Below are 25,991 nucleotides of genomic sequence, written 5' to 3' on the forward strand. Positions count from 1 at the left end.
AAAAGCGATCAGGCATGATTGAATGGCAGAGCAGATTTGATGGGCCAAATGGCCTAATTCTGCTCTTGCGTCTTATGGAATTCCACAGCAGTACGAAACTGTTAACCAGAGTTGTAGATATACAGACCTATCAACAGTAGAATTAGAATTTTTCAAGATTCTGAATTCGGCTTGCAGTTCAATACCTAGTAAATCAGTTTCTCGATTATATAATGCACTCTCCCATGCTAAAAATGTAAATACACTGTATATTAAAGAGAAGTGGGAGAAAGAAGCGGGGTTGGTACTTTCAGAGGAGGCTTGGGGGAAGATCTGCAGCTTTCAATGGTCCTCGACTAATTCTTTGACTTGGAGAGAACATTGTTGGAAAAACATTATAGGATACTTCAAGACCCCATATCAGGAAAAATATAAAGATACAAACGTGACGTGTTGGAGAAGGTGCGGCTCCAACGAGGCAAATCATTTTCATATTTTCTGGGATTGCCCTAAATTAAGTCTATATTGGGAAGGTATTCATAGAACATTAGTTAAGGTACTTAGGTCCCAGATACCTCTGAAAACTGAACTTTGAGACACTCTATTTGGGGCATGTATTGTTTCTTGAACAGAAGGAAGATATAAAGTTGCTGCAGGCCCTCTTAGCGGCAAGTAAGAAATCAATCACTAGAGAGTGGCTAAATCCAATACCACCTACATTAGAAGATTGGCACAAAATTACCTTGGAAATATTTAAAATGGAAAAGTTGACTTACTCCCTGAGAATTCAAAAAGAAAAATTTTATCAAATCTGGAATAAATGGATTGAATATATAACCCCAATGCGAGCAGACTTTAGATGACTCTCCTAATGATTTATACTGCTCTTCTCATCAACACAGTAATATTGCTAACGTAAGCACCCCTAGTCTAAATGTCTTTTTTTTGTGTTTTCTTTTGGAAAATAGAGAATTAACACAAGTAAAGGGAAAGACTTGGGAAAGGAATAAAAAATGAAAAAATTAAGTAAATAAGTACATAGGGTTTGGATAATTATGTCTGCGGGCAGGAGCAAGCATGAACAAATTAGGATATAAACACCTACAATGGTTGTTACATAGGCTTACATACAACATTTTGGACCAGTGGAAATGGTCCAGAAGAGTTATATGGAAACTATTATTACCATTTTTCTTAACAACTAATACCATTACTTGGCCTAATAGATTAGAATTACCACAGTACATAATTATCTATTTAAGTGTCTAATTTCCTTGTATATCATCTCAATGTGTACTTAAGAATGTATAAATAATTATAGTTTTATACATATAAAAAAATGGAAAAGGTTATATGTGTGAAAAAAGCACATGATATTTGTGAATTCCTTATCCAAATAAAAATAAAATTTAAAAAAAAAGGAAGTCCACAACAGGCCAGCCGGGGATTGATTCATCTTGGAGGTGTGTGATGAGACAGTGTAGAGGAAGCTTCACTCTATGTCTGACCCCGGGAGTGTCTGATTGGACCGCGTAGAGGGAATTTCACTGTATCTGCCCCTGGGACTGTGTGATGGGACAATGTGGAACAAGCCTCACTGTGTGTCTGACACCCGGAGTGTGTAGTAGTGGAGAGGGTGCTCCGACCGGTGTCTGACTCTAGGAGTGTGTGACAGGACGGTGTCGGTGAAATCCAAACTTCGAGTGGGGCCAGGGCTATGATAGTGACCTGAGCCTGGTGCTGTTCCAAAGTTGTCGGGTTAACTGATATTCATTGGGGGTGGAGATCCTAGCCTGGGCCGGAGTTCCACAGATGTGTCTGTGGGCCCTCTCTGCTGTCCCTTGATGCCCTCTGCATGGTGAAAGATGAGTGAGAGCGGCCCCAAACAACCTGGCAAAGCCAATCTCAGCATCAAGCAGGAGGCCTTGTAGGGTGGGGACTATTGGGTGTCTGCATGAGTGGGATCTGAGTGACACCTGCCACCTCCCTCAAGGCAGCAGAGTGACAACAGGTAGATCCGCTGCCTCGCGATCCCAGCTCGACCCCCACCCCGGTGCTCTCTGTGTTGAGCTCACACGCTCTCCCCAGTGACCGCACATGTTTTAAAGATTCACTTTATTTGTCGTGTATACACCAAAACACATTGAAATCTGTTGTGTACGAAACAATCCATGGATGTGCTGGGTGTAGCCTGCAGGTGTCACCACATTTCTGGCACCAAAGTAACACACCCACAGTTCACTAACCTGATCAGTATGTCTGGAATGTGGGCGGAAACTTGCACGGTGACGGGGAGAAAGTGTAAACTCCTTCCATACGGCGGTGGCTGTTGAACCGCGATCACTGACGGAGTAAAGCCTTCCACTGTTACACTACCACGGTGCTCCTGTGTCCTTGTTGGGACGTAATGTTGCGGGTTTAGAACACTCGGGTTAGACCACATGCAATTGCGAGCGGAAGGGGTCCCAAGAATGGGGGAGGGAGTTAACGTGCAAGGGAGGAGTTTTAAGGGGGATGTGAGGGTAGTTATTTTTATGTTCCAACATTGACCCCTGTGGAACACCACTAGTCTCTGGCCGCCAACCAGAAAAGGATCCTTTTATTCCCACTCGTTGCCTCCTACCAATCAGCCAATGCTCTAACCATGTTAGTAACTTTCCTGTAATACCACGGGCTCTTAACCTGGTAGACAGCCTCATGTGTGACACCTTGTCAAAGGCCTTCTGAAAGTCCAAATAATACAACATCCACTACATCCCTTTTATCTATCCTACTTGTAGTATCCTCAAAGAATTCCAACAGGTTCATCAGGCATGATTTTCCCTGAAGGAAACCATGCTGACTTGGTCCTATCTTTTACTGTGTCACCAAGTACTCCATAACCTCGTCCTTAACAATTGACTCCAACATCTTCCCAACCACTGAGGTCAGGGAAACTGGTCTATAATTTCCTTTCTGCTGGCTTGCTCCTTTCTTAGAGAGGAGTAACATTTACAATTTTCCAGTCCTCTGGCACCATGCCAGAGTCTAATGATTTTTGAAAGATCATTACTAATGCCTCCACAATCTCTACCGCTATCTCTTTCAGAATCCTAGGGTGCAGTTCATCTAGCCCAGGTGACTTATGAACCCTTAGGACTTTCAGCTTTTTCAGCACCTTCTCTCTCGTAATAGTAATTGCACTCACTTCTCTTCCCTCACACCCTTCAACATCGCACACTGCTATTGTCTTCCACAGTGAAGATGGATACACAGTACTCATTTAGTTCATCTGCTATCTCTTTGTCCCCCGTTATTATTTCTCCAGCCTCATTTTCTAGCAGTTGTATATCCACTCTCATCTCTTTTATGTTTCACATACTTGAAAAAGCTTTTACTATCAACTTTGATATTGTTTGCTAGCTTGCTTTCATATGTCATCTCTTCCTCTTAATGATTCTTTTATTTGCTTTCTGTAGGGTTTTAAAAGCTTCCCAATTCTCTACCTTTCTGCTAATTTTGGTGTGTTGTATGCCCTCTTCCGTTTTTACACAAATTTTGACTTTCCTTGTCAGCCACGGTTGTACTATTTTGTCATTTGTGTATTTCTTTGTTTTTGGAATACATCTATCCTGCACCTTCCTCATTCTGCCCAGAAACTCACACCATTGCTGCTCTGCTGACATCCCTGCCAGCATCTCCTTCCAATTTATTTTGGCCAACTTCTCTCTCGTACCACTGTAATCTCCCTTATTCCACTGAAATACTGCTATGTCAGACTTTACCTTCTCCCTATCAAATTTCAATTTGGGCTCACTCGTATTGTGATCACTGCCTACTAAGTGTTCTTTACCTTAAGCTCCCGAATTACCTCCTGTACATTACATTGCACATAATTCAGTACTGCTGATCCCCAATGACAAACTGCTTTAAAAAGCCATAGGCATTCAACAAACTCACTCTCTTGAGATCCATTACCAACCTGATTTTCCAATTGACCTGCATGTTGAAATCTCTCATGACTATCATAACATTGCCATTTTGACATGCATTTTCTATTTCCAGTTGTAATCTGTGGTCCACATCCCAGCCACTGTTGGGAAGCCTGTATATAACTGCCATCAGGGTCCTTTTACCCTTGCAGTTTCTTAGCTCACAAGGATACAACATCTTTCAATCCTATGTCACATCTTTCTACTGATTTGATGCCATTCTTTACCAGCAGAGCCACGCCACCCCCTCTGCCTACCTTCGTATCTCTCCAATATAACGTGTGAGCTTGGGCATTCAGCTCCCAACTACAGCCATCCTTCAGCCACAGTTCAGTGATGGCCACAACGTCATACCTGGCAATCTGTAATAGTGCAACAGGATCATCCACCTTATTTCTTATACTCTGTGCATTGAGATATCACACCTTGAGTACTGTATTTGCTACCCTTTTTGATTCTGCATCCCTAATGCTCTGAAATGCACCCTGCTGGCTACAATTATGTTCTATCATCTATATGCCTGCCCTTCCTGACAGTCTGACTGCAAGCTATCTTTGCTTTTTTTTTTTACCACCATCCTAGCCTGAGTCCCTTCACACCAGTTCTCATCTCTCTGCCAAATTAGTTTAAACCCTCCCCAACAGCTCTAACCAACCTGCCTGCGAGAATATTGGTCCCCCTCGGGTTCAGGTGCAACCCGTCACTTTTGAACAGCTCATACCTCCCCCGAAGAGATCCCAATGATCCAAGAACCTGAAGCCCTGCCCCCTGCACCAGCTTCTCAGCCACACATTTATCTGCCAAATCATCCTGTTTCTACTCTCATTGGCGCATGGCAGAGATAACAATCCAGAAATTACTACCCTGGAGGTCCTGCCGAGCTCTCTAAATTCTCTTTTCCTTCCCATGTCATTGGTTCTAATATGTACCAAGATATTTGGCTGCTCTCCCTCCCCCTCCAAAAATTGTGGGTGTGACCCTGATCCTGGCACCTGGGAGGCAACATACCATTTGGGTGTCCCGTTCACATCCACAGAATCTCCTGTCTGTTCCCCTCACTCTTGAGTCCCCTAACACTACCGCTCCCCTCTTCTCCCTCTTTCCCTTCTGCACCACGGACCCACGCTCAGTGCCAGTAACCCAGTCACTGTGGCATTCCCCTGGGAGGTCATCCCCCACGACAGTATCCAAAATGGTATACTTATTATTGAGGGAATGGCCACAGGGGTGCTCTGCTCCAACTGCCTATTCATATTTCTGTTCCTCCTGACAGTCACCCAGCTACCCACCTCCTGCAACTTAGACTACTTCCCTGTAACTCTGATCTCCTCACTCTCCTGTACAAGCCGAAAGTTATCCAGCTGCTGCTCCAGATCCTGAATGTGGTCTTCAAGGAGCTGCAGCCAGATGCACTTCACACAGATGTAGTTCCCTGGGAGACTGGGTCACCCAGGACTCCCAACATCCGGTGTGAAGAACACACAACGGCCATTTAAACTACACAAGTACTGTAAGAGGGGAAAAAAGGGAACCGTAACAAAAACTTACCCAGAGCCAACGCCTCTTCTGAGCCAAAGCCTGACACTCCTCCTCTCAGCACTGGCCAGCTCCCAACAATGGCTGCCCCACTTCTCCCTTCTGTACTTATATTTAATTTGCTGTGCTCCGCTCCCGTCGCTGATTGGGCTACCGGTATGAGCCTGAACGCCTGCGAAGCTCTCCTTTTAAACAAACGTGCCGAGATCTTGCACTGTGGACGTGAGCAAGGCAGACGGTGGCGGGGAGGTGAGGCGCGGTGGAAGGAAGGGGATTAAGAGGACCTCCCTCCCTTGCTGACATTCTCTCCACTCTGTTTCCTCCCCCCACCCAGGACTGCGGATTTGTTCTGTCCTCTGAGGGCGAGGGCTGCGGCTGTTACCCCCTGGATGGGCACGTCCTCTGCAAGAGCTGCAGTGCCCGGAGGATCCAACACCTCTCGGCCAATGTCACCACCGACTGCTGACGGGGGATGACCAGTACACCCGGGGCTCCAGGACACCCTCCCACTCCCTCACCTGCCCCGGGACATCTCGCACGCTCCCAGCTCCCAGAACACTCTCCTCCTTCGAGCCTGAGCTGTTTCCTGGGTCGTCCCTCTTGCTCCAGACTCCTGGAGCCACACAGCCCTCCCTACCCAACCTGTCCTCAGACGCCGTGCTCTGTCGGGGCTCCTGAAACAACGGCCCCTACCCCACCCTAATCTGCCCCCCCCTCAACCCAGCTCAGGACATTCCACAAGCTCGGGGCTCCCAGTACGACCACTTCCTGCCCACCTAAACTTGCCCCGGGATGTCTCGCTTGCCCGGGACAGTGGGAACAATGCCCTCCGCTCTCACCCGACCTGTTCCAGCGAAATGTGTTCCTACGAACTTATCCCAGAACATCCCGCTTACTCTGTGCTCCCAGAACAAATCCCTGCCCTGCCAGCTGAGCTGAGGCAATTCCTCTCCCCAAGAAAATGCCCAAGATTACCAATTGTTGCACCTCTGCAGTGGGTTGTTTGCCCCCTGTCTCCCATCAGCACTTCCTCCCCCACCCCTACCAGCTAGTGTCAGAGGTCTGGTGCGTGGGGCTCAGGAAGAGGCTGGATATTGGACACTCCAGATCGTGGACCATTCCCCCCCCCACCCCAAGAAAGGGGGGTCTTCAGATTACTGGACATGCCTCCACTCCACCCCCACCTCCCTACAACCCTCCTCAACCCAAACGTCTCCCTCCTGTTGAGGGTGGGTGGCCTGTGGCACTGGGGAGAGGTCTGTGCATGATGGTGGCAGGGTGGTTGTGGGCTGCCCTGTGCCAGGGCCAGAGCCAGAGCCAGGCTCAATCCCTGGGTGTGTGACCTTCTGAATCACCGATCAATAATAAAAACACGAAGCACAGTTTGTCGACTCACTACGTGACCGTAAACAAGACGAGCTTTTCACTGTATCGCGGTCCATTTGACGATAGTAAACCTACTCCAATTCCTCCTCGCTGGAGTACGTTTGGGCTACTCTCTGATTCAGGGAGCGAGCGGCCTGCGGTTTCTCCGCCTTTGCTGGGTTCCTGGGGCTGGAAGTCGACATTGCACTCTGTCTCTCTGTCTGTACCTTGGCCGCTCTGCCAAACTGTGGTTAGACTTTCACCGTGAGCAGCAGAGAGAGTGTTGCATGCCCAAGGCACTGAGTGGGGACCAGGTATGTGGTTCCCTGGGACTGGCCTTCCTATTTGGAGCCCTGTGCCCAGAAGCTGGCTGTGGTGTTGCCGTTGTCCAAGTCCTTGGCAAAGCCACACTTGGAGACTGTGTACGGTTCTGGTCGCCCTGCTACGAAGACTGACCCCATGCGAAGAAGATGCAAGGTTATTGTCCTTCAGCTAAATGAAACATCGTTCCTGTGGGGCCAAGGTGCAAAACATCACATAAAATAATACTAACACTATTATTAAAACAGTAAAAATAAAAGTATTCTGTAGATTTAATTATTGAAGTACAATATGGAATAGGCCATTTTGGCTTTTAGAGCTGCACTCTAGAAATCTCCCGATTTATTCCGAGCCTAATCACGGGCCAATTTACAATGACCAATTAATTTACCAGCCGCTATGGCTTTGGGCTGGGCGAGGAAACAGCAGCACCTGGTGGTCAGGGGCGAGAACGTACAAACTGCTTCCAGGCAGCGGTGGGAGTACTAGTGGACATCACGTATGGTTCAATACGCCTCGGTGTAATGCTACTGGCTCAGGAGAGAGCAGGGAGTGGGGGAGGCATTTACGAGCATGTTGCTGGGATTTGGGAGCCGAGATTTTTGGCAGACTAGGGCATTACTCTTTAAGTGTAGGAGAGTGAGGAGTGACTTTGTAGGGCTGTATAAAATCCTGAGGGGCACAGACAGGGTGAACGCATGCAGTCTTTCCCTCAGGGTAAGAGAATCAGGAACTAGCGGGCAGAGGTGAGGGAATTGATTTTAAAAAACACTACTTAAGGGTCAGCTTTTGGAAGGAAAGTGGTTAAGGTAATAGGTGGCACAGGAGCATAGTGGTTAGCACAAAGTCAGCGACCCAGGTTCGATTCCTGCCATTGTCTGTACGCTCGCCCTGTGATCGCAGGGGTTTCCAGTTGCCTCCCACAGTCCAAAGGTGTACTGGCTAGTGGGTTCATTGTAAATTCTCCTGTGATTAGATTAGGATTAAATCAGGGGTTGCTGGGCGGCGCAGCTCGCAGAGCCTGTTCCAGACTGTCTCTCAATAAAATACACATTTAAAAGACAGCTACGTGGATAGGGCAAAGAGACCAGCTTGTATGAGAGTGTAGGTGGGCATAGATGAGGTTTTGGTGCAGTTTGGCTCGCATTCTGCACCCCACCCCTACTCCTCAGCTCTGTTGAGTCACTCTGCCCCCTCCTCCTCTCTCTCTGCTCCCCAACCTCACCTCCCACCTCCCCGCTCCTCGTGTGTCTCCGTGTCTCTCTCTCTCCTCCCCCCGCCTCCGTCGACAGGAGCTGACGTGGCCAGGACGGCGGGTGTCTGTGAACACTCCTGGCCCACTCTCGCTCACTGCCCTGCTCTCTCTGCACAAGCAGTGCCGGCGCGGTCGTGCCTTGGTTTTAAAAGTGCGGGTGCCGGTACTAACCGCCGGCGAACACCAGCAGTCACGGGCCTCTCGGCCGAGAGACTGCCTGTAACTGGATCCCGATCCCTGGTATTCGTCCCTTCAGAGCCGAGCCTGCCTGAGACGGTCCTTCACCAGAGGAAGCTGGGACAAAAAGGTGGAAAATATCCACCCTTTCTCCATGCTGGAAATCCACGTAACACACACAAACTGCGGTAGGAACTCGGCAGGACGGGCAGCAACTGCGGAAGAATAAACAGTCGACGTTTCAGCCTGAGACCCTTCATCAGAGTCCCGATAAAATACTAACTATTTTAAACAAATGTGCAATGTTTATAATTTTGTTTTTAAAAAGCGGAACACTGTAACAGTAACTGTATACATTTTGATAAAAGCCCTTTAAATAACAGGAGGCGCCCGGTCGGACGGGGATTTCCGCGAGTGTGTGGGGACGCCACGCCGCGAGGTGGGCACAGTGAATCCCCTGCCCCGTGGAGATGGCCAAGGAGCCGGACGGCGGCGGCGGCGGCAGCAGAGTCACCGCGCAGCCGCCAGATGGAGCGCCGAGCGGGGCGGGATCCAGGACGTGCCTTAGCCGCCAGGGACGGACGGGGTGGTGAATGGGCAGCGAGAGAACTGCAGTGGCGAATGGCTGGGAAAAAGCGCCTCACCCTGGCGGGGTAGGGAAGGGCGAAGTCAAAATGATCACCGTCTCATAGGACGTGAAATTCGTTGTTTTCCGACGGCACCGACAAAAGTAATATAATTAACATTTTATACTAATTTTATATACATTTGACGAAATTTGCTTTGCGGCGGCAATACAGTACAGGGCTTCCGGCGACGACATAACAGGCCCACAAATTGGTGAGGCCCAATTTGGAGTCTTGTGTGCAGTTTTGGTCGCCTACCTACGGGAAAGATGTCAATGAAGTTGAAAGAGTACAGAGGAGACTTACGAGGACGCTGCCGGGACTGGAGGACCCGAGTTAGATAAGATTGAATTGGTTTGGACTTTATTCCCTGGAACGGAGGACAATGAGGGGAGATGAGATTTACTTTACTTTATTGTCGCCACAGAATTATGAGGGGTATCGACAGGGTAAATGCAAGCAGGGTTTTTTTCCTCTGAGGTCGGGTGGGACTACAACCAGGGGTCATGTGATAAGGGTGAAAGGTGAAATGTTTAAGGAGAACGTGAGGGGAAAGTTCTTGAGAGTATGGAACGAGCTGCCAGCACAAGTGGTGCATGCGAGCTGGATTTCAACGTTGAACGGAAGTTTGGATGGGAGGGATATGGAAGGCTGTGGTCCCGGTGCAGGTTGATGAAAATATGCCGTTTAAATGGTTTTCAGTACGGACTAGATGGGCTGAAGGGCCTGTTTCTGTGCTGTTCTTTTCTATGACTCTATGAGAGCTTACTAACCCTAATTCATTCATCTTCGGAACGTGTGATGAAACCCGAGCACCCCGGGGTGGGGGGGGGACCCAACGTGCGGTCACAGGGAGACCGTGCAAACCCCGTACAGACGGTGGCAGAATTGAGCCCGGGTCACTGACGCTCTAATAATGTTACACTAACCGCTACTCTCTGAGGATGCAACGCTTCACAGATTTGCGTGTCATACTTGCGCAGGGGACACACCAGTCTTCTCAGTATGGTAGTAACAGTCAAAACAATGCTGGAACTCAGCAGGTCTGGCACCATCTATGGAAATGAACAGACAGTCGACATCCTGGGCCGAGGCCCTTCATCAGGACTGGAAAGGAAGTGATGAGAAGCCAGAGTAAGGAGGTGTGGGGAGGGGAGGAAGAAGTACAAGGTAGTAGGTGATGGGTGAAACCGGGAGGGGGGAGGGAGAAGTAAACAGCTGGAAAACGACTGGTGAAAGAGATAAAGGGGGAATCTGATAGGAGAGGGTCGAAGACCATGGAAGACAGGGAAGGGTGAGGAGAACCAGAGGGAGCTGATGGGCAGGTGGGAGATAAGGTGAGAGAGGGTAATGGGAATGGGGAATGGTGAAGGAGATCCCACTTTTTCTGGCGGACGGAGTGTAGATACTTGGCAAAGCAGTCTCCCAATCTGCATCTCACTGATATAGGGGAGGCCGCACCATGAGCACCGGTTACAGTGGATGATCCCAGCAGACCTACAGGTGAAGTGTTGCCTCACCTGGAAGGACTGTTTGGGGCTCTGAATGGTCTCTGTTGTTCTAGTTTTAGTTCGTACTCAGCAGGTTGGGCAGCAGCTGTGGAGAGAGAAACAGCTGAGATTTCAGATTTTAGGATTCTCCCTTGGAATTGAGAAAGAGGTTCCCTTAAGCAGCGGGGGAGGGAGGGGTTATAACGCTTTGGATAAGTGACACTGTGGCAGGAGGGCAGGCGTCACTTTAGATTCGCAACTTGCACGCCTAGCCCCACCCACTGCAGAAGGAACTTGTGCTCTGAATCTGAACCCTCGGTCTGTCTTCCTCCTTGGATTGCAAACTCCTACCTAGCACCTCTGGTGTTTAGGTATCGAAGGCCTCTCAGCCACAGTGTAGCTCAACCGAACCAGTAAAATTCCTCCCTCCCACCGACTGCCCTCCTCACCTCCAATGTTTGCAAATCCAAATGTTTAAGCTATTCAGCCATGAACCTCCCACCAAATGTCTCACACCACCCCCCCCCGCTTTCCGCAAGTATGTCTCCCTCTGCAATTCCCTTGTCCATTCTTCTCTCCCCACTGATCTCCCTGCAAGCGGCCAAAGTATTACACCTGGCCATGCACCTCCTTTCAGGGCTCCAATCAGTCCTTCCAGGTGAGGTAACTCTTCACCTGCGGATCTGCTGGGGTTGTCTATTGTACCCGGTACCCCCGATGCGGACCGAGAGTGGGGGGGGGGGGTTGATTCGTCGAGCACCTCTGCTCCATCTGCCAGAAGTGGAATTTCTCAGTGGCCAAACATTTTAATTCCAAATCCCATCCCTGTTCCGACATGTCGGTTCATGGCTTCCTCTTATTCCGTAAGGATACTCTCCTATCTGATGGCACGAATATCGGTTTCTCCTTCCGGTTTAAAAAAAACCCTATTCCCTTTCCCACTCTGGATTCTTACCTCTTCTCATCTGCCTATCACCTCCCCCTGGGTCACCACCTCCTTCCCTTGCTCCTGTGGTCCACTCTCCTCTCCAGTCAGATTTCTTCCTCTCCAGCCCTTGACCTTTCCCACTCACCTGGCTTCACCCGTCACCGTCTGCCTGGTCCCCCTTCCCTTCCCTTCCTTCACCTTTTTATTCTGGCATGTTCTCCCTTCCTTTCCAGTCCTGAAAAAGGATCTCGGCCCAAAATGTTCATTTCTCAGCTGCCTGACCTGCTGAGTTCCTCCAGCATTTTGTATGTGTTCCTTTGGATTTGCAGCATCTGCAGAATCTCTTGTGTTTAGAATTTAAACCATTACTTCCTGCAAAACTAAAATATTAAATACAAGAGTTATTTGTAAATGGTGGAGAAAGAACATAAAACAGTACAGCATAGTACAGACCCTGAAGCCCATGATGTTACGCCCAGCTTTTAACCTGAGCTCAAATTCAAGTTTATTTTCATTCAGTCATAAACTGTACGACTCTCTTGTTCCACTATTACAGATGGTCAGGTATGATGTTCTGGCCATCACTGAATCGTGGCCGAAAGACGGTTGTAGTTGGAGCTTAAGGTCCAAGGTTACACATTATATCGGAGGGATAGGAAGGTAGGCTGAGGGGGTGGTGTTGCTCTACTGGTAAAGAGTGGCATCAAATCAGTAGAAAGATGTGGCACAGGACCAGAAGATGTTGAATCCTTGTGGGTTGAGTTAAGAAACTACAAGGGTAAAAGGACATTGATGGAAGTTATATACAGGCCTCCCAACAGTGGCTGGGATGAGGACCACAGATTAGCACAGTTTGCCTTGCCTCACAAACGTGTGGAAATTCTTCTAGGAAATTACAAATAGGATAGATAAAGGGGATGCAATGAATGTTGTATATTTGGACTTTCAGAAGGCCTTTGACAAGGTGCCACACTTAAGGCTGTTTACCAAGTTAAGGGTCCATAGTATTACATAGCTAGAGCATTGGCTGATTGGTAGGAGGAGGCAAGTAGGGATAAAATGATCGTTTTCTGGTTGGCTGCCAGTGACTAGTGGTGTTCTACAGGGGTCGGTGTTGGTACTCCTTTTTATGCTGTTTTTCGATGGTTTAGATGATGGAATAGATGGCTACGTTGCCAAGTTTGCAGATGATATGAAGATTGGTGGGGGGCAGGCAGTGTTAAGGAAACAGGTAGACTGCAGAAGGACAGACAGATTTGAAGAATGGCAAGAGAGTGACAAATGAAATACAATGTTGGAAAATGCATGGTCATGAACTTTAGTAGAAGAAATAAATATGCAGACTTTTTTCTAAATGAGGAGAAAATCCAAAAATCTGAGATGTAAAGGGACTTGGGAGTCCCAAGGTTAACTTGTAGGTAGAGTCTGTGCTGAGGAAGGCAAATGCAATGTTAGCATTCATTTCAAGAGTCTAGAATACAAAAGCAGGATTGTGATGCGGAGGCTTTATAAGGCATTGGTTAGGCCCCACCTTGAGTATTGTGAATAGTTTTGGGTTCCTCATCTAAGAAAAGATGTGCTGGCATTGGAGAGGGTCCAGAGGAGGTTCACAAGGATGATTCTGGGAATGAAAGGGTTGTCATACGAGGAACGTTTGATGGCTCTGGGTTTGTACTCACTGGAATTTAGAAGGATGAAGGGGGATCTCACTGAAACCTTTCGAATGTTGAAAGGCCCAGACAGAGTAGATGTGGAAAGAATGTTTCCCATGGTGGGGAACTCCAGGACAAGAGGGTACAGCCTCAGGATAGAGGGGCGTCCATTTAAAACAGAGGTGCAGAGAAATTTCTTTGGCCAGAGGGTCGTGAATTGTGGAATTTATTACCACAGGCAGCTGTGGAGGCCAGGTCGTTGGGTGTATTTAAGGCAGAACTTGATAGATTCTTGATTGGACTTGGAATCAAACGTTATGGGGAGAAGACCGGAGAGTAGTCTGAGGAGAGGAAAAAAGGATCGGCCATGATTGAATGGAGGAGCAAACTCGATGGGCCTAATGGTCTAATTCTACTCCTATGTCTGGTCTTATATGACACTGTGTTCCTCTGGGATCAAGGTTCAAGGTACAGTATTAACAGTCACACACAGCACATATAGTTACAATAGCACATACACTGTACGTCATACAGTCAAAAAAAAAGAAAATTATTCAATCTAACTTGTCCCTCCTACGTAGCCCTCCATTTTCTGATCATCCATGTGCCTAAGAGTCTCCTACATGTCCCTAATGTATCTGCCTCCACCACCACTCCTGTGAGCACCTTCCACACACCCACCTCTCTGTGTAAAAAAATTACCAACCCCCCCATCCCCATACTTCCTCGAATCAATTAAATTATGCCCCCTTATATTAGCTATTTCCACCATGGGAAAAATTCTCTGCCTGTCCACTCTATCTACATCGCTTATCGTCTTGTACACCTCTATCAAGTCACCCCTCATCCTTCTTCACTCCAAAGAGAAAAGCCCTAGATCACTCAACCTATCACAAGAATTGCTCTCTAATCCTGGTAAATCTCCTCTGCACCCTCTCGAAAGCTTCCACATCCTACCTATAATGAGGCGATCAGAACTGAACACCATACTCCAAGGGTGATCTAACCAGAGTTTTATGGAGCTGCGGCTATTGAACTCAATCCCCTGAGTAACAACGGCTAACACACCATATTCCTTTTTTAGCCACCCTATCAACTTGCGTAGCAACTTTGAGGGATCTATGAATGTGGACCCCAGGATCCTTCTGTTTCTTCACACTGTAATGAAGCATTCCATTAACCTTGTGCTCTGCGGTCAAGTTCGACCTTCCAAGGTGAATCACTTGACACTTTTCCAGATTGAACTCCATCCGCCACCACTCAACCCATTTCTGCATCATAACAATGTTCTGTTACAACCTTCGATACCCTTCTACATATCCATAACTCCACCAACCTTTGTGTTATCTGCAAACTCACTAACTCACCCTTCCATGTCCTCATCCAAATAATTCATAAAAACACAAAGAGCAGGGTCCCAGAACAGATCCCTGTGGAATGCCTCTGGTCACTGACCTCCAGGCAGAATACTCTCCATCTACAACCTCTGTCTTTAAGTGTGGGCAAGACAATTCTGAATCCATGCAGCCAAGTTTCCCTGGATCCTATGCCTTCTGACTTTCAGAATGAGCTTACCACAGGGAACCTTTTCAAACACCTTACTAAAATCCTTATACGCCAACATACACAAAATGCTAGAGGAAATGAACAGATTAGGATGGGATTTTTTGCACAATATGTCTCCTTTTACACGTTGGTTGTTTGTCCATCTTTATTCATGTAAACCTACTTACCCACTGCCTGTTACACCGCTGGTAATTAAGGCAGCAATGAAGCTCATCCATCTGTTCAGGACTTCCTTCATCATGTCAGTAGCTTCCTCTCGGTTCTCACCACTGTCAGTCCTGCAATTCCTGGGTGAAGATTCAGGAATACGGTCTCACTCAGATGTGTGAAGATTCTTCAGTGCTGTTTCCGTAAAAGTTTTGTTTGAGCAGTCAGGGTTGTTACCCTGAGCTGAACCCTTGAACCTAGAGGACCGGTGGACCACTACCCTTTGACCTGTTTGGTATGGGTGACCCTATCAAGAGCCAAAGCATAAATCCCTGACTCCAGCCAACATAGTTCTCCAGGTGACTGAGGCAGGCAAGCTTCCAAACCACAGCAAGGTCGCGGTCCTCTTGCAGGTTTACTTATGCATAGTTTCCAGTAAATACCTGCAAGGAAATGAATCTCATTAGTATATAGTATCATATGAGTTCAATGAAAATAAATTTTACCTTGTACACTTTGGGCTTAGTCGCTTCACCAGGACCCTGACTGACTTCATCATAGTCCTGGTGAAAGGTCTCAGCACCAAGATTCATCAGCTGCTTATTCCCCTCTATAGAAACTGTCTGACCAGAGCTAAAATATTAACTATTACAGTCTCTGTATAGGCAAAAGATCGACTACCATGGTCTCTGAAAAGCTAAAATATTAACTAATTTTCTATTCAAATGTACAATGTTTTTAAAACAGCAAAACCCTTCACTTCTCCCCTTCACTGTCCACCGCCCCTGGGTCAGAGAGGTTCCTGCTCCCCATCTCCGTCCACACTAACCCCTGGGTCAGACTGGGTTCCTTTTCCCCTTCCCTGTCCACATTGCCCCTGGGTCAGAGGGGGTTCCTGCTCCCGATCCCCATCCACTGACACCTGGATTGACAAGAGTTCCTGCTCCCCGTCCCAGTCCACTGACTCCTGGGTCAGAGAATTTTCCTCTTCCCCATCACTGTCCAGTGATTCCTAGGATAGAGGTGGTTCCTGTTCCCTATCTCTGACAACAGACCTCTGGGTTGGAGAGGGTTCCTGCTCCCCATCCAAACTGACCCCTAGGTCAGGGATGGTTCCTTCTTCCCATTACCACCCACTCTTTCCTGGATCAGAGAGAGTTCCTCTTCCTCCTCCCTGTCCACTGACACCTGGGTCAGAGACGGTTCCTCTTCCCCTTCTCTGCCCACGAACCCCTGGGTCAGAGAGTTCCTGTTCCCCATCACTGTCCACTGACTCCCGGGTCAGAGACGGTTCCTCTTCCCCTTCTCTGCCCACGAACCCCTGGGTCAGAGAGTTCCTGTTCCCCATCACTGTCCACTGACACCTGGGTCAGAAAGGGTTCCTGTTCCCCATCACTGTCCACTGACACCTGGGTCAGAGACGGTTCCTCTTCCCCTTCTCTGCCCACGAACCCCTGGGTCAGAGAGTTCCTGTTCCCCATCACTGTCCACTGACTCCCGGGTCAGAGACGGTTCCTCTTCCCCTTCTCTGCCCACGAACCCCTGGGTCAGAGAGTTCCTGTTCCCCATCACTGTCCACTGACACCTGGGTCAGAAAGGGTTCCTGTTCCCCATCACTGTCCACTGACACCTGGGTCAGAGACGGTTCCTCTTCCCCTTCTCTGCCCACGAACCCCTGGGTCAGAGAGTTCCTGTTCCCCATCACTGTCCACTGACTCCCGGGTCAGAGACGGTTCCTCTTCCCCTTCTCTGCCCACGAACCCCTGGGTCAGAGAGTTCCTGTTCCCCATCACTGTCCACTGACCCCTGGATCCGAGAGGGTTCCTGCTCTGATTCACTGTCCCAGACTTTGAAACATAGAAATATAGAAAACCTACAGCACAAAGCTGTGCCAAACATGTCCTTCCTTTAGAAATTACCTAGGGTTACCCATAGCCCTCTATTTTCCTAAGCTCCATGTACCTGTCCAGGAGTCTCTTAAAAGACCCTATCATTTCCACTTTCACCACCGCAGCTGGCAGCCCATTCCACGCACTCACCACTCTCTGTGTAAAAAACTTACCACTGACATCTCCTCTGTACCTACTTATAAGCACCTTAAAACTGTGACCTCTCATGTTAGCCGTTTCAGCCCTGGGAAAAAGCCTCTGACTATCCACATGATCAATACATCTCATCATCTTATACACCTCAGTCAAGTCACCTCTCATCCTCCGTCACTCCAAGGAGAAAAGGCCAAGTTCACTCAACCTATTCTCATAAGGCATGCTCCCCAATCCAGGCAACATCCTTGTAAATCTCCTCTGCACCCTTTCTATGGCTTCCACATCCTTCCTGTAGTGAGGTGACCAGAACTGAGCACAGTACTCCAAGTGGAGTCTGACCAGGGTTCTATATAGCTGCAACATTACCTCTGGGCTCCTAAATTCAATTCCACGAGTAATGAAGCCCAATACACCTTATGCCTTCTTAACCACAGCATCGATGTAGCGATTGGCGCTGCTTCCTGCACGCATGCAGAACTCGTTGACTTTATTAACTTTGCCTCTAACTTTCACCCTGCCCTCAAGTTTACCTGGTCCATTTCCGACACCTCCCTCCCCTTTCTAGATCTTTCTGTCTCTGTCTCTGGAGACAGCTTATCCACTGATGTCTACTATAAGCCTACTGACTCTCACAGCTATCTGGACTATTCCTCTTCTCACCCTGTCTCTTGCAAAAACGCTATCCCCTTCTCGCAATTCCTCCGTCTCCGCCGCATCTGCTCTCAGGATGAGGCTTTTCATTCTAGGACAAGGGAGATGTCTTCATTTTTTAAAGAAAGGGGCTTCCCTTCCTCCACTATCAACTCTGCTCTTAAACGCATCTCCCCCATTTCACGTACATCTGCTCTCACTCCATCCTCCCACCACCCCACTAGGAATAGGGTTCCCCTGGTCCTCACCTACCACCCCACCAACCTCCGGGTCCAACATATTATTCTCTGTAACTTCCGCCACCTCCAACGGGATCCCACCACTAAGCACATCTTTCCCTCCCCCCCCCCACATTCCGCAGGGATCGCTCCCTACACAACTCCCTTGTCCATTCGTCCCCCCCAGCCCTCCCCACTGATCTCCCTCCTGGCACTTAACCGTGTAAGCGGAACAAGTGCTACACATGCCCTTACACTTCCTCCCTTACCACCATTCAGGGCCCCAAACAGTCCTTCCAGGTGAGGCATCACTTCACCTGTGAGTCGACTGGGGTGATATACTGCATCCGGTGCTCCCGATGTGGCCTTTTATATATTGGTGAGACCCGACGCAGACTGGGAGACCGCTTTGCTGAACATCTACGCTCTGTCCGCCAGAGAAAGCAGGATCTCCCAGTGGCCACACATTTTAATTCCACCTCCCATTCCCATTCTGACATGTCTATCCACGGCCTCCTCTACTGTAAAGATGAAGCCACACTCAGGTTGGAGAAACAACACCTTATATTCCGTCTGGGTAGCCTCCAACCTGATGGCATGAACATCGACTTCTCTAACTTCCGCTAATGCCCCACCTCCCCCTCGTACCCCATCTGTTACTCATTTTTATGCACACATTCTTTCTCTCACTCTCCTTTTTCTCCCTCTGTCCCTCTGAATATACCTCTTGCCCATCCTCTGGGGGCCCCCCCCCCGTCTTTCTTCCCGGACCTCCTGTCCCATGATCCTCTCGTATCCCCTTTTGCCTATCACCTGTCCAGCTCTTGGCTCCATCCCTCGCCCTCCTGTCTTCTCCTATCATTTTGCATCTCCCCCTCCCCCTCCAGCTTTCAAATCCCTTACTCAGTCTTCCTTCAGTTAGTCTTGACGAAGGGTCTCGGCCTGAAACGTCGACTGCGCAACATCCTTGTAAATCTCCTCTGCACCCTTTCTATGGTTTAAACATCCTTCCTATAGTGAGGCGACCAGAACTGAGCACAATACTTCAAGTGGGGTCTGACCAGGGCCCTATATAGCTGCAACATTACCTCTCGGCTTTTAAACTCAATCTCACAATTGATGAAGGCCAATGCACCGTATACCTTCTTAATCAAAGAGTAAACCTGCGTAGTAGATTTGAGTGTCCTATGGACTCAGACCCCAAGATCCCTCTGATCCTCCACACTGCCAAGAGTCTTACCATAATTGCCATATTCTGCCATCTAACTCGACCTACCAAAATGAACCACCTCACACTTATCTGGGTTGAACTCCATCTACCACTTCTCAGCCTAGTTTTGCATCCTATCAATGACTTGCTGTAAACTCTGACAACCCTCCACACTATCCACAACACCCCCAACCTTTGTGTCATCAGTAAATTTACTAACCCATCCCTCCACTTCCTCATCCAGGTCATTTATAAAAATCACGAAGAGTAGGGGTCCCAGAACAGATCCCTGAGGCACAGCACTAGTGACCAACCTTCATACAGAATATGACCCATCTACAACCACTCTTTGCCTTCTGTGGGAAAGCCAGTTCTGGATCCACAAAGCAATGTCCCCTTGGATCCCATGCCTCCTTACTTTCTCAATAAGTCTTGCATGGGGTACCTTATCAAATGCCTTGCTGAAATCCATATACACTACATCTACGGCTCTACGTTCATCAATGTGTTTAGTCACATCCTCAAAAAATTCAATCAGGCTCGTAAGGCACACCCTGTCTTTGACAAAGCCATGCTGACTATTCCTTTTCATGCCTCTCCAAATGTTCGTACATCCTGCCTCTCAGGATCTTCTCCATCAACCTACCAACCACTGAAGTAAGACTCACAGGCATGTAATTGCCAGGGCTATCTCTACTCCCTTTCTTGAATAAGGGAACAACATCCACAACCCTGCAATCCTCCGGAATCTCTCCCGTCCTGTATGGTGATGCAAAGATCATCGCCAGAAGCTCCCCAATCTCCTCTCTCGCTTCTCACAGTAGCCTGTCCCGGTGACATATCCAACTTGATGCTTTCCAAAAGCTCCAGCACACCCTCTTCATTAATATTTACATGCTCAAGCTTTTCAGTCTGCTGCAAGTCATCACTACAATCCCCAAGATCCTTTTCCATAGTGAATACTGAAGTAAAGTATTCATTAAGTATCTCTGCCATCTCCTCCGGTTCCATACACACTTTTACACTGTCACACTTGATTGGTCCTATTCTCTCACGTCTTATCCTCTTGCTCTTCACATACTTGTAGAATGCCTTGGGGTTTTCCTTAATCCTGTCCACCAAGCCATCTCATGGCCCCTTCTGGCTCTCCTAATTTCATTCTTAAGCTCCTTCCTGTTCGCCTTATAATCGTCTAGATCTCTATCATTACCTAGTTTTTTGATCCTTTCGTAAGCTCTTCTTTTCATCTTGACTAGATTTACAACAGCCCTTGTACACCACGGTTCCTGTACCCTACCATCCTTTCCCTGTCTCATTGGAACGTATCTACACAGAACCAGGTTCTGACCAGGTTCATTTCCCAATACCAGACCAAGTACAGTCTTGTTGGCTTATCTACATATTGTTTGAAGAGACCTTCCGGAACACACCTCACAAACTCCACACCACTTAAACCCCTTGCTCTAGGGAGATACCAATCAATATTTGAGAAATTAAAATCTCCCACCACGACAACCCTGTTATTATTACACTTTTCCAGAATCTGTCTCCCTATCTGCTCCTCGATGTCCCTGTTACTATTGAGTGGTCTATAAAAAAACACCCAGCCGTGTACATACATCTACTGATGCCTCTGGACACATCTTCAGTGATGTTCTTGGAATCGTTGGGTGTTTTGGGTCTTTCAACATCATACAACCTCCTCCAGGTGACCCAGCCGGGGCTGATCAGACCCCAGCTTGTGTCCAGATGGCTAGCTACTTATGACTCCGTGGCTCCCCTCTTTTGAGCCACAGGCATCTTGAGGCCCTCTCTGCCGCATCGGTGGTACTGCGGATGGCTCTCCTCTTCCTCTCTCCCTCGATGCCCAAAGTGCTGAAGGCTCTAACTAAAGAACGGGCTACGAATCCCCTACAACCAGCCTCCACTGGGAGACACCTCGCTCTCCATCCAGCCTGCTGACAGTTGCTGACCAGTCCTGTGTACTTGGAGAGCTTCCTTTCAAAGGCCTCTTCCAAGCTATCTTCCCACGGGACTGTCAGCTCCAGCAGCACCACTTGCTTAGTAGACTCAGACAGTAGGACAATGTCTGGTCACAGTGTGGTGGCTGCGATATGGTTGGGGAACTTCAGCTGCCATTCGAGGTCCACCAACAGCTGCCAGTCCCTTGCAGAGGTCAGAATGCCTGCAGATGTTCTTTTGGCAGGTATTGGCTGCTCCCCAGCTCTGACAAAGACAATGGTCTGCTTGGAGGGTCAGGACCACTTTGCCCACTCAACTCTTGAGCTGACGGCTTCAGCAATGGTCATGCTGATTTTGTCAGCGATGGTCATGACCTGATCATGCCTCTGTCGGTACCGTCCCTCACCAAGTGCCCTTGCGCATCCGCTGAGGATGTGCTCCAGGGTTCCTCGCTTGGAGCACAGTGGGCACGCAGATGACTCTGCCTTGCCCCATGTGGCTCGGCTTTCCAAAGATCAGCCCAGGTCACTTTCTTCTCGACCGCATTCTCCCATCTTGTCCAAGCTCCCTGTTGCTTCATTCCCACCGCCTTGCAGGTGGTCATCTCCTCCACTACTGCTCTCACCTCCTCCTGAACTAGATGACACCTTTGCTTCCCTCTGGTGTCCATCTGGGGAGTTAAAAAGGATCCTAGCCCAGCTCGGCCTCGTGTGACCACTCCCACCAGCCTCCTGTGACGCAGCCTCGCCTCTGCCTCCTGAACAGCTTCCTCTGCCCTCCACTTCCTGCTAGTACTTACTTGGATCCCTGCTCTAGCCACCTTCAGGTCACTTGAGTCCCTATACTGTAGCACTTCTCTGGCTCTTGTTAGCTTGAATTCCTCCTCCAAGGATTTGAAGGGTAGTTGCAGTTTGTTGTGGTGTCCATAGAGTGCGATGCTGCTCAGGGTCTTTGGCAGCCCCAGCCATCTCCTGAGGTGGTTGCTAACCCTCCTCTCTAAGGTTTCGACTGTCGAGATCGGAACTGCATAGACAAGGAGGGGCCACAGGATTCTGGGAAGAATGCCATGCTGATACACCCAGGCTTTAAACATCCCAGGTAGGCCAGACTTGTCCACAGATTTCAGCCAGCCATCCAACTTGGTGCAGGTTGCCTGAATGGATGTTGTGTCCCTTAAAGAGCTGTCAAAAACTTTGCCTAAGCTCTCGACTGGCTTTTCTGTGATGGTTGGGATGGCTGTGCCTGCGATGCTGAACCGGAACTTGTTCTCCTCCTTCCCTTTCCTCAGCACCATCGATCTTGATTTGGCAGGTTTGAAACGCATCTGGGCCCACTCCACCAGCTTTTCGAGCCCTTGCAGAATCCTCCGGCAGCCTGGGACTGATTCTGTGGTGACTGTGAGGTCATCCATGAATGTCCTGATAGGTGGTTGCCGTTGAGCGGAATTCATTCTGGGCCCTCTGCACTCTGGTTCAGCAGACAGTGACACTGTTCTCTCTAACCATGAAGAGACAGTGCACCCAGTGATGATGCTGATCTCCAGTAGAGTTATTGACCCCTTCCTATTCCTAACTTCCACCCACATGGACTCCGTAGACAATCCCTCCATGACTTCCTCCTTTTACTGCAGCCGTGACACTATCTCTGATCAGCAGTGCCACGCCCCCACCTCTTTTGCTTCCCTCCCTGACCTTCCTGAAACATCTAAATCCTGGCACTTGAAGTAGCCATTCCTGCCCCTGCACCATCCATGTCTCTGTCATGGCCACAACATCATAGCTCCACGTGCTGATCCACGCTCTAAGCTCATCCATTTTATTCGTAATACACCTCGCATTAAAATAGACACATCTCAAACCATCGGACTGAGCGCGTCCCCTCTCTATCACCTGCCTATCCTCCCACTCGCACTGTCTACAAGCTTTCTCTATTTGTGAACCGCCCCTTCCGTCTCTTCAGTTCGGTTCCCACCCCCCAGCAATTCTAGTTTCAACTCTCCCCACTAGCTGTAGCAGACCTCCCCGCCGGGATGTTGGTCCCCCTCACATTCAATTGCAACCCGTCCTTTTTGTACAGGTCACACCTGCCCCAAAAGAGGTCCCAATGATCCAGAAATCTGAATCCCTGCCCCCTGCTCCAATCCCTCAGCCACACATTTATCCTCCACCTCATTCTATTCCTATTCTCACTGCCGCGTGGCACAGGCAGTAATCCCGAGATGACTAACTTCCTTCCTAACTCCCTGTGGTCTGTTTTCAGGAGTGAGGGCCAGCACACCTTGGTGAGTCTGAGTCATTCACGGAGTTGCAGCGTAGTTTGGGGGATTGGTGTAAACCGTGCAATCACTCGAGTGGAATAAGATGTTCTCCTGAGAGGTTGTATATCGGTGGGTCCTCGGATGGATGTGGGGGACGATCTCGGAGCCACATATTCTGCTGCTTGATCTCTGCGGCACAGTGGGGGTCGCTCTCGTGTAACCCAACTCCCTCTGGAACAAATTTCCTCTCGGTATATCTGCTGAGCGGAGTGTCTTCCCAGATTTTAGATGCAATATTGCATTTCTTCAGGCTGAATTTGAGATTATCTTTAAAGCGTATTCTCTGCCCACCAGAGGCTCGGCCATCTTCCTTCAACTGGAAGTGAAGGGTCTGTTTGGGGAGACCCGGACGACGTGACGTCGGAGTTGGTGTTGCTGGATCGTGTTGGAGATACTGTTTATGTTGGCCTCCTGTCGTACGCTGGTGTTAGTGCGACCGCCCTTCCCGCTGATCCTCAAAGTGTTTGGTTAGATTCTTTGGTGGTATTGTTCCAGGCTTTCAAGTACCTACTATAGGGGATTATTGTATCATTGCTTGGAGTTCACAAGACTGTGACGCTCCTCAAGTTTTCAGGAGGTGAAACCCATTCCCAGATACCCATTGGAATTGCATTTTACCGAGGGAAGCCGCTTTGCAGCGACTGGTGCACCTTCCGTGCAGTAAAATTGCAGCTGCCGTCACGGCATGGGGATTGGCCCTCTCCGCCACAGTGCTGACTGCTCCAGAGGATATAAAGCGGGTGAGAGGCAGGGAACCAGAGTTGTCCAAGAAACGCCTGACGAGAGTGGTCGCCTTCTGGAGCTGAGCTTCTGCCCCAGCGCCGTGAGGGAAACTGTCTGAGGTGCTGAAGTGTCTTGCTCTCCCCTCGCTCCGCTACTACCCAGTCTCGGGGATTCCGAACGGGGAAGGGCTGCCCGATTTTTACAGGACCAGGGAAAAATAAGTGACTCCCTCGGTACGATCGTCGTCTGGCCAGGGCGCACAGATCCCTCAGTACCTCATCGGTCCTCCGAACGCTGGCGAGCTCCTCTTTCAATTAACCACCGGGTACTTTTGCCGAACAACTCACTGAGTGCGCAGTCTGGCTTACCAAAAAGCACTACAGCACAAAAACAGACCACTCGGCCCAACTAGTCCGTGCCGAACGTTTACTCTGCCCACTCCTGGACCATAACCCTCCATACCCCTGCCATCCATGTACCTATCCAAACTTCTCTCCAATGTTGCAATCGAACCCGCAACCATCACTTCTGCCGGCAGCTCACCACCCCCTGAAGAAGCTCCCTTTCATCTTCTCCTTAAATATTGTGCACTTCACCCACGACCTCCAGTTCTAGTCTCACTCAACCTCAGTGGGAAAAACCTGTTCGCATTCACCCTATCTGTCTGTGTCTCTGTGTGTGGCCTCCGACGGTCGTGGTCGACCACGCCTCTGGTGGCCACTGGTTTGTCGAGCAGGGTCGACGGTGGCCTTTGAGACCGATCCTGGAACGGCAGGCTCTGCCACAGTTGCTGCATGTGCGGGGTGTCGTGGAATTGTTGTCCACTGTGCTCTCCGTTTACTCTTCGCTCCTCAAACCGACTCAGGATCACTCTTTCACCTCGCTCTAGGAGTTGCTGAAGAGTACCTCGCCATTTGTTGTGGTCATCTGCTGTATCCTCCCAGCACCCTGTGTTGAATTTTAAGGCTTTTGTGTCGCGCTTACAGAGGTCCTGACCGATCTATACCATTCATAATTTTGTATACCTCTATCAAATCTCCCCTCACTCTCCTGCTCTCCAGGGATTACAGTCCAAACCCAGAGCAAAATGCTGCAGGAACCCAGCAGGTCAGGCGGCATCTATGGACAGGAGTAAACAGTCATCAGGGCTGGAAGGGCGGGGGAGAAGTTAGAGTAAGAACATGGGGAGGGGGAGGAAGTACAAGGTGGTAGGTGATGGGTGAAACTGGGAAAGGGGGAGGGCTGAAGTGGAAAGTTGATGGTTGGAAGATATAAAGGGTTGGAGAAGGTGGAATCTGACGGGAGAGGGTAGAAGACTACGGAGAAAGGAACACCAGAGGGAGCTGATGTTCAGGTGACGTGGAATATGAGGAAGTAGAATTTCAATTTCATGTTTGTGAGCCTTTCGCTGTAACTCTGGCCCTCGATACCCTGGCAAATATCTTCCGCACTCTTTCCATTCCATTGATAACTTTCTTGTACGTTGATGGCCAGAATTGCACACAATACTCCAAATAAGGCCTCGCCATTTTTAATATACAAACTCACCTGCATTCAATTCCTTGATTAATGAAGGGCAATGTGCTAAAAGTTCTCTTTATCACCTGCGACGCCACTTTTTAGTATGGATCTGAATTCTCAGACCCAAATGTTCGACCGCACACCCTCCACTGTGCAAGTCCTACCCCCATCTGTCCTCCCAAAGCGCGTCAATTAATGAGATGCCTCGGGACCTCGGAGAAATGCGGCTGCGACCTGGAAATCCGGAAATACCAATCAGTAACGGCGCTCGGGGAGAGAGGAGACTCGAGGCCTTCGACGGAGCTGGTGAACTGGGGCATTGTGGCATGGG

At 49.0% G+C, this 25,991-nt stretch overlaps 1 protein-coding gene across 2 annotated transcripts in view; it reads left to right on the forward strand.

Annotated features, from left to right (window-relative positions):
- The window catches only part of LOC134346892 (thyroid receptor-interacting protein 6-like), a 31,191-nt gene extending 23,781 nt beyond the window's left edge, over positions 1–7,410 (forward strand). For both annotated transcript variants that reach the window (XM_063048714.1, XM_063048713.1), the window contains exon 10: positions 5,821–7,410. In XM_063048714.1, coding sequence (XP_062904784.1) covers positions 5,821–5,952 — 132 coding nt within the window. In that variant the 3' untranslated portion in view covers positions 5,953–7,410. The remainder of the gene's footprint in view (positions 1–5,820) is intronic.
- The last annotated feature ends 18,581 nt before the right edge of the window (positions 7,411–25,991 follow it).

Source organism: Mobula hypostoma, chromosome 5 (genome assembly GCF_963921235.1).
Source record: "Mobula hypostoma chromosome 5, sMobHyp1.1, whole genome shotgun sequence".
Lineage (NCBI taxonomy): Eukaryota > Metazoa > Chordata > Chondrichthyes > Myliobatiformes > Myliobatidae > Mobula > Mobula hypostoma.